Source organism: Chiloscyllium plagiosum, unplaced genomic scaffold (genome assembly GCF_037043375.1).
Source record: "Chiloscyllium plagiosum isolate Xiang-an unplaced genomic scaffold, Cpla_swu_hap1 HiC_scaffold_4, whole genome shotgun sequence".
Taxonomy (NCBI): Eukaryota; Metazoa; Chordata; class Chondrichthyes; order Orectolobiformes; family Hemiscylliidae; genus Chiloscyllium; species Chiloscyllium plagiosum.
In genome coordinates, this window is record NW_028270142.1 from 108,903,440 (window position 1) to 108,912,931 (window position 9,492).

The 9,492-nt window shown below is 41.3% G+C and overlaps 1 protein-coding gene across 1 annotated transcript in view; it reads left to right on the forward strand.

The window, feature by feature from the left end:
- LOC122548963 (KAT8 regulatory NSL complex subunit 1-like) overlaps positions 1-9,180 on the forward strand; it is a 169,343-nt gene extending 160,163 nt beyond the window's left edge. The window contains exons 11-14 of the mRNA XM_043687998.2: positions 1,983-2,043; positions 2,155-2,267; positions 7,402-7,657; positions 8,781-9,180. Of these exons, the coding sequence (XP_043543933.2) occupies positions 1,983-2,043; positions 2,155-2,267; positions 7,402-7,657; positions 8,781-9,056 (706 nt within the window). The 3' untranslated portion in view covers positions 9,057-9,180. The remainder of the gene's footprint in view (positions 1-1,982; positions 2,044-2,154; positions 2,268-7,401; positions 7,658-8,780) is intronic.
- The last annotated feature ends 312 nt before the right edge of the window (positions 9,181-9,492 follow it).

Consider the following 9,492-nt stretch of genomic DNA (forward strand, 5'->3'; position numbering starts at 1 on the left):
AGTATCCAGTCTCTAATTGTTTCTTGATATGATGTGGAGTGAATCAAATTGAAGACTGGTATCTGTAATGCTGGGGACCACTGGAAGAGGCTGAGATGAGTCATTGACTCAGCACTTCTGACTGAAGGTTGCTGCAAAAGCTTCAGCCTCCTCTTTTGCACTCATGCTGGGCTCATTGCACTCATCCTGACATTAAGGATGGGGATATTTGTGGAGCCTTCTCCTGCAGCGAGTTGTCTAATTGTCCACAACTATTTGCAACTGAATGTGACAGAACTGCAGAGCTTAGATCTGATCTGTTGATTATGGGATCATTTTGCTCTGTCTGTCACTTGCTGCTTATACTGTTTGGTACGCAAATCGTCCTGTTTGTTAGTGTCACTAGATTGACATTTCATTTTCAGGTGTGCCTGGTGCTGCTCCTGGCATGCCCTCCTGCATTGTCTGTTGAATCAGGGTTAATCCCCTGGTTTGATCATCTTTGTGGGATATGCCAGGCCATTAAGTTACAGATAGTGCTGGAGTGCAATTCTGCTACTGCTGATGGCCCACAGCATCTTGTGGATGTCCAGTCTTGACTTGCTAGATCTGTTTTCAGTGTGTCACATTTAGCACGATGACAGTGCCACACAACATGAGGGAGGTTATTGTCACGCTTTATTATTATTTGCCTCTACACAACCTTGCATCTGTTCTCTCTTGTAACTTTTTGATTTTTTAAATTTACTTCTGATTGTAATGTCCCTCTCCCCACCTATCTAACCATAGTTATGTATTTCTTTAGGACACTGACGAAGCTGTCCCAATGGAGCAACTCCCCCTCTTTTTCCCTAGTACTGGTGTCATTTCCTTACAAATTGGAATCCATTGCTCCCATGACATGTTCTAACCTTATTTATCCTATGTTAATTTGCTTGTAGTTTATTGAGATTATCACCTTTGTGGTTCTGCTTTGTAATTTAGCCTGAGCTGCTTGTAATCCCTCAGTGGAATCTCTGTCCGAGTCCTACCTCTGTTGTTGGTAGCTACGTGGAATATGACACCTGGATGCTTTCTCTCTCTCTCTCTCTCTCGCGCGCGCGCGCACTCTCTTGCTCTTTCGCTCGCTCTCTCAGTTCCTCTCCTGACCAGAAGAGATGTTCTTAATCTTGGCACATGATGGGCCACATAGCATTTGGGACTCTGTTTGCTGCAGAGAGCAGTATCTGTCCCCCAGCTCTATGCTATTCCCCATTTCTGCTATATTTCTGTTTTGCCCATCTCAAATGGCAGTCTTTATCTCGGTGCTTTGATCAGTTCACTAATCTTCTCTGCATTCTGTGCCATCAACACTGGGAACAAGAACCTTGGATTGATTGGATAATGACACTGGCTGAAACTCCCACTAAATTAAATCCTGGATCCTCATACTGTTTCACTTGCAGTAACACAGACCAAATTGGTGTAATTAGTCTAGAGGGTTTGACTGTCTCCTAGAACACAGGTAATGCTCTCCTTCCTGTTGTGTCATAGTATCCAAGCTCAGATTCCAATTCTTCAAGCAGCTAAAACCTGCTGCAGATATGGTCACTATAATGTTTGGAACTGGAGCCAGGTGGATCTCATTGACTATGTGATCCTTGATTGAAGTTGTTAATCTGGGCCAATCAGGGAACCCTGACTGACATATAAACAGGAGATTCCACCGCTGTTCAGTGGTAGTGTGGGGAAAAATAGAAAAAAAAACAAACAGACGATTCAGAGAGTCTTCTCATTCTAGGGCTGGTCAGAGGCCATGTACGTGTAAATAAATGGTGATTTGGTGACGGGATTCAGGCTTTTGTGTACTTATTTCAGTTACCATGGATTGCACTGGTGTCCACCTAGTCCCGCATACTACAGCTACATCGCATTGCCTGCCTAGCCATCTCTATTCTATTTGATCAATTTGTTTTTGGATGAACAATTTTCAAAATGATATTGTTTCTATTTCTTCTTGACAGCTGGCGAATCGTAGATGTTGAACAGTTAAAGCTGCAGAATTGCAAGTTAGAGGAAGACCAGGTAGTTTGTTACATATCAGAATTTCTTTGCAAGCCCATGAAGAATTATTCAATATGTTTTATTTTGCAGTCAGCCTTTAGACTTTTCAATTTTTTATTCTTGAATATATAGTATGAAGAAATGTCTGATGAAGCTTTTCTTAATCGCCATTCCAAATGTGAGGAAATTGAACGTTCTAGATGGTGTTTGTGGTCTTCCACCAGCTCGGCCAGACGAGGAAGCAGGTAAACATGATGTGGGAGATTCCTGTTTACAATTCAGAAATTTATTTGCGTTCCATTGTAAAGAAACATGTTGGAATGAAGCCAATCATGTGCAGCACAGGGTGAATAAAACATCATGGGTGTACTGATTGTGATCGTTCAAAATTCCTTGGAGTTTACAAATATCCCATTACATTAGAAAATGTATAACACCTCTATTCAAGAAGAAGGGAGAAAGAAAGCAGCAATCTAAAGGCTAATTTGCCCAACAACTGTCTTGGGTCAGTGCTTGAGTATATCTTAAGACTGTAATAACAGGACATTTTGAAAATAATAACACAGTCAAGAAATATCAGTGTGGTTTTGTGAAAGGGAAATTGTGCTTATAGAGTTTATTGAGATAAAAGAAGCAAATTGGATAATGAGAATCAGCAGATTTTTTTTAATTTTGAAAACTCATCTGATAAAATACCTCACTAAAGCATACTTCACAGTTTAAAGCTCTTGGTGTTGAAAATAAACTGTTAACCCTGAAACAGACAGTTAGCTGTCAGAAAACCGTGAATCTGATTGTAGAAAAGTTCATTTTCAGATTTGCTGACAGTAGCTAGTGGAGTTACAGTGATCATTGCTGGGATCTCAATTATTTGCATTCTATATTGATGACTTAGATAAAGAGTATTGATAGCTGAATTTGCTGATGAGACAAAAATGGGTAGAAAAGCAAGTTGTGAATAAGAGACGCAGCCTGTAAAGGATTATAGATAGTTTAAATGAGTGGATTGGCAGATGGAGTATAAGACAGGAAGTGTAAGATTTTCACTTGGCAGGAAGAACAGAAAAATACAGTATGTTATTTAAATAGAGAAGTACTGCAGAAGCCTGTGGTAAAGGAAGTTCTGAGTTTCCTGTATCTGAATCACAAAAAAAGGCATATAGATAGTTCAGCATGTGATTGGGTAGGCAAGTAGAATTGTGACCTTAATTGCAAAGGAAATGGATTTTAAAAATAGGCTAAGCATTGCTGCTGCTACACAGGGTCTTAGTGACACTGGAGTACTCATAGTCATAGACAGCACAGAAGAGGCTCTTTGAATCCTTGAGTCTGTGTGAAAGGTTGTGAGGTTTCCTGCCTCTACTGCGCTCTAGGCAGTGAATTTCAGATTCTCCCCATCCTTGAGGTGAAAATGATTTTCCTCAAATCCCCTGTAAATTTCCTGCTCATCACCTTAAAATTACAACCCCATGCTATTGACTCTTAAACTAAGGGAACTAGCTACTTTCTATCTACCCTATCCATGCCCCTCTTAATCTTTAACCCCTCAATTATGTTCCCCCTCAGCCCTTTCTGCTCTAAAGAAAACAACCAGAGCCTACTCAGCCTTCCTTTATCGCTAAAATGTTCTAACCCAGGCAACATCCTCGTGAATCTCCTCTGCAGCCCCTCCAGTACAATCCAGTAATGCACTGACCAGAACTGCACACAGTATTCCAGCTGAGGCCTAATCAAAGTTTTGTACAGTTCCAACATAACCTTCCTACACCACCTTTCACTGTGTAGTTATGGTCTCTTCACTTAAGGAGAGATAAATTGCATTGGTAACTAATTCCTGGGATTAAAAAGGCTGTCTCATGAAGCAATGTTCAGTTAAGGCAGAAGTGGCTACTGCAGATTAGAGTAAAGATTAGAGTGGTGGTGGAGGAAAAGCACAGCAGGTCAGGCTGCATCCGAGGAACAGGAAAATCGACGTTTCAGGCAAAAGCCCTTCATCAGGAGTGGGGCTGAGAGCCTCTGGAGTGGAGAGATAAATGGGAGGGAGGTGGGGCTGAGGAGAACATAGCTGAGAGTGCAATAGGTGGATGGCGGTGGGGGGTGAAGATGATAGGTCAGAGAGGAAGCTGCAGTCTGTTTTAGGACATGGCTGAAGAGCTTCAGGGAAGAGGAAATGACTTCAGGGAAGAGGAAGAGGAAAAGACTCACTGCGATCCTTGTAGAGAGAGGAGGAGAACTTCTTCAAGGTAGGCATCCTTGGAAGATGACTCACGGTGAGGTTAAAATCAACTAGGCAGAAGTGGGTACTGCAGATGCTGGAGATTTGAGCCAAGATTAGAGTGGTGTTGGAAAAGCGCAGCAGGTCAGGCAGCATCCGAGGAGCAGGAAAATCAATGTTTCAGGCAAAAGTCCTTCATCAAGAATGGGGCTGGGAGCCTCGGGGAGTGGAGAGATTAATGGAAGGGGGTAGAGCTGGGGAGAAGGTAGCTGAGAGTGCAATAGGTGGATGCAAGTGGGGGTGAAGTTGTTTGGTCGGAGAGGAGGGTGGAGTTCAGGTTAGGCCTATTCTCATTGAAGTTTCAGAATGTTAAAGGTGATCTTGTTGAAACGCATCACATCATTTGGGAATTGTCAGGATAGATGGTCGGAAGATATTTCCCCTTTTACAAGACTCTAGAACTAGCATCCACAGTTTGAAAATGAGAGTACTCCTATTTAATTTGAGCTTGTTAATAATTTTCTCCTTGAGGGCGTTAGACTTTGATATTGGTTATGATCTCAGCTGATATTATTGCCAGACAGGTCAGATCCCATATGGGAAACTTGCTTGCATTGAAACATAAGCACATAATACTGCAGATTTTCCTTTAACATGAGATGCCATGAGCCAACAGCAGCTGAATTCCAAAGGTGATGTGAAAGTGAGTGCCCTTGACATCAAGGTTACATTAGATCAAATGTAGCCAGAAGAAGCCCAAGCAAAACTAGAAATCATTGGTTTTCCAAAATCAGTGGAAACCTGGGGAAAGCCTAGCATACCGAGCACAAAGAAAGATTGATGTGGTTATTGGTCAGTCATTTCAGCTCCAGGACCCCCCCCCCCCTTCAAGAGTTCCTCATGACCTGTCTTGGGCCGAACCATTTCCAGCTACTTCATTGTTGACCTTGCCTCTGTTATATGATCAGAAATGTAGAGGTTTCATGATTGCATAACGTCAGCATCAATTGTACTCCTCAGATCCTTAATTAGTTCATGTCCAAATGTCACAAGACCTGGGCAGTTGTTAAGTTTGGGCTGATAAGTGACAAGTAATATTGATACCACCCAAGTGCCACACAGTGGCTATCTCTAACATCTCTAGAATCTAATCATTGCCCCTTGACATTCACTAGTTTTACCATTAATGAATTCCTCACTATCAGTATTCTGTGGATACAACCAACTGAACTGGACTAGCCATATAAATGCTGTCGCTACAAAAACAGGTCCGAAGCTTGGAGTTCTACGGTATGTAACTCCTCTCCTGACTCTCCAAAAAGCCTGCTTACCATCTCGACATTAGTATGATATCGTCCACTTGCCAGATGAGTTCAACTTCAACATTGAAGAAGATTGACACTACCTTTAGATTAGATTAGATTAGATTACAGTGTGGAAACAGGCCATTCGGCCCAACAAGTCCACACTGACCCGCCGAAGCGCAACCCACCCATACCCCTACATTTACCCCTTACCTAACACTACGGGCAATTTAGTATGGCCAATTCACCTGACCTGCACATCTTTGGATTGTGGGAGGAAACCGGAGCACCCGGAGGAAACCCACGCAGACACGGGGAGAATGTGCAAACTCCACACAGTCAGTCGCCTGAGGCGGGAATTGAACCCGGGTCTCCGGCGCTGTGAGGCAGCAGTGCTAACCACTGTGCCACCGTGCCGCCCACCGTACCTAAGAGAAAGCAACACATTCCCTCCCTCCACCACTGATTATCAGCAGTAGTGTGTACCATCTACAAGGTACACTGCAGAAATTCATCAAGACTTCCAAATCAGTGACCACTAGCATCTGAAAGGAGAAGGGCAGCACATACATGGGAACACACAACTTCCAAGTATTTCTCTTGAGCCTCTTGCCATCCTCATTTGGAAATATATCTTTGTTCCTTCAGTATCTGTGGGTCAAAATCCTGGAACCTGCAGAAAATGAAAAAGACAGCTCACCCTACTTTATCAAGAAAAACTGGGGATAGGTAATAAATGCTGAGCCAACAGTAATAACTACATCTGATGAAAGAGTTTAAAAATATCTCTTGCTTTCTTCCTGCACCCCTTGGTACCTTCACTGCCTAGAAATCTATTTCTGTCTCTTAGATATAGTCAATGATTTGACCTCCACAGCCTCACCAGCCTCTGAGTGATTAAACCTTTTCTTATCTCAATCCTGAATGGCCTAACCTGTAGCATGACACTGTCACTCCTTGTTCTAGGATTCTTGTCAGGTAATGCATCTTCCCTTCATTTAGTCTGTCCACCATGTCAGAATTTGTTTCTCAGTGCCAGTTGGTCAGAGAAGGTGGTGCTGAGTCTTATGATTTTATTGACTAGGTGTCTCATTAGCCTTATAGCATTTCAAGTGTGAACTCAGTTGTTTTGAGCAATTGCATGTAGCATCCCCTATCTACAGCATGGCTACACGGCAGGTAGGAAGGTTTGCACGTGAATCAGCAAGCTGCTGCTTAGCTTCTACTTCCAACAAGCACAACTGCGCACAGACCTTGGAGTTCCACACACACACACCACAAGAAAAGTTGAAGAGAATGTTGATCACATGTAGATATGATCATATTGGGATGGCAGCAACTTAGGGACTTTCTGATCATTTGATTTCAGTACAGCAGGATGATTTATTTACTCTAATAAACCATCAGAAGGAGCTCCCACTTGTAAATGCTCGTTATTGGCGAGTGTGAGATCTCAGGCCACAGGTTTCAGCAGTAGTTCCAATCCTGATTACTGCTCAGTGGCTTCTGTTGGGAAGTGATTGTGCATGGATGCTTACTTTGTGATGTCATAGTCTGAAAACCCTCATTATACAGATCTACCATAAGAATAAGAGTAGGCCCCTCAAGCACAGATTATGGCTAATCCAATATGCTATTACCCCACCACCCTTGATTCTCCAACTGATTTGCACATAAATTTACTGATTAGATGAGATAAAGGCAAACAGTTAATGATCCATTTGGAGGAGGGAAAATTAGTTGAGTCTGTGGACCATGCATATTGTTTGGCCTCCTAATGCTAAAGTTACAAATAATCAGTTAAGAAACAATATTTTGAATCAAGAATTTTACTGTATATGACTTCTTTCTTGTTTTCAGATCTTCTAACAAAGCCGATGGCAGGTCTACTCCACAACTGCAGCAAGCTAATGCAGCAACTCCTCATCCAGCATCACCTGACAGTGGATTCCATCTGTTGAATGACTACCCTCATACACCCTCATTCACTGGTCCTGTCAGTCCTGACACCTGCTCATCGCTCAATTCTTTCTCCTCAAAAGATCGCTTAAGAGTCCTGTCAATCAATGAGGATACTCGGTCATCTACGCCTGAAGTCACTGATGAAGAAGTTCAGGTGATTTTTGAATATGTTATAGATTCAGAATCTTTAGTATGTTCGTGCTTCTATCCAAAATCCTGAGGTACACAGTTATAATGGAAACATCCTAGTATGTTATCTAATACATCATCTACTTGTCTTATGTGATGAATTGGGATGTAGTTAATTGTATTTGATTAACTTTTTTTAAAAAAATTCTTAATTATTAAGCATGTGATCTCCATACTCACACTTGTACGATACATGCATGTGTACGTCAACGTCCTTTGTGATGCTGTCTCTAAAACGTTAAGATGCAAGTACTTAACTTTCATTGTTACTGAATAGTGATAAATGTAACCTAATTACATAAATTTAAGTACATTTACCTGAATTAAGTGTATGTTTATCTTGAGAAAGGGAGGCAACTTCTTTGAAAATTTGTGCATGTGGCCGCATTGTTGTAAATCAGCAATTTCCACTGGGCAGCAATGTCTTGGTAATTTGACATGCTCCTGCTGTGCACTCCCATTCGTGCTTGCTGGTCATACACTGTATCCTGAAGTTTCTTAGGCAAGACAAGACATCCCACAGACAATCTGTCAATCCTATCTGACTGGCTTTCACATGTCTCAGCAAAAGAAACAACCAAAAACATGGGACTGTTTTTAATGAACCACTGGAGAAAATGACTTTTGGTTCCAAGGCATTGCAGTCATATCATGTACTGTGTTCACCAATTTCTTCTCCTTTGATTTTAACCCTATAAGTGTTGAAAATCCACTTGTATGTTGCAAATATTGCAACATTAATTTGCTTCTCTATTTACATTACTGTTGCTTCCTTATTTACATTACTGTTGCTTCCTTGTAAGACAACTTGTACTGTGCTCTTGGGACTCAGTCTCCTTATGTCAAATCCTACAAGTGTTGGGAATAAGGATCCTGGCCTTCTAGCTTGTACGACTTGTATTTTGAACCAGCCTACAGACACCTGGAGCAGCCAGTCACATCACACTTTGAGAAACAGTGCTGTAAATAGTAACTGATCTGATTGTATGTCTCTTTCACTCATTGGAGGAGAAAACTAGGATGATGATGCAGTGGAATGGGTGTCAATGTTTTTGATTTATTATAATGAATTTTCTTTATCCCTTTAGATGGTGCAACCTTGGGAGCCAAGGATATTTCCCTTATCAGCTGAAGACATGGAACTATTGAAAGGACACACCAACTCTCTTAGGGAAAGTCGCTATGAGCGACCAAGGAACCTACACTGGTTGTCGGCTAACAATCTGAGCATTAGGACCGAATCTGCTGAGTGCGTTCCTTCGTTATTGCAGAGTCCGAGAGGCTCTGCATATTTACAGGAAGATAGCAATTCAGACTTGAGATTGACTCTGGCAACTGATAATGAACGAAGTATGGATAGATGAACTTGACACACAGAATAATTTATCAACAAGACCCGCACAGCAATTACAACTTGTATATATGTGCTGTATCTATATATAAATATATATATATATATATATATATAAAAAAACAGAGAAAACCTGTTATTTTGTTTTTAAATGTTTGATATTCAAACATCTATTTTTGAGAGAATGCATATATAATAACTTCTATTCAGTGAACTTTTTATTTTCATTTCTTTTCAAGTCACTATACTGTAAATTGTACCATTTGGGGGTTTGGTTTGTTGTGGCTAGGGAATCAGTCACAAATGTAAAGAATGTAAGGTCCTCTATGTAAAAGTGATGTCAGTCTGTGCCAACAAAAGAAGGGAAAGCTTTAGAGAAAGAGAATAAAAAAACTTTTTAAAACAAACATTTATTGGGGGTGGGGGGGAAGGGAGCAGGAATCCTCGTT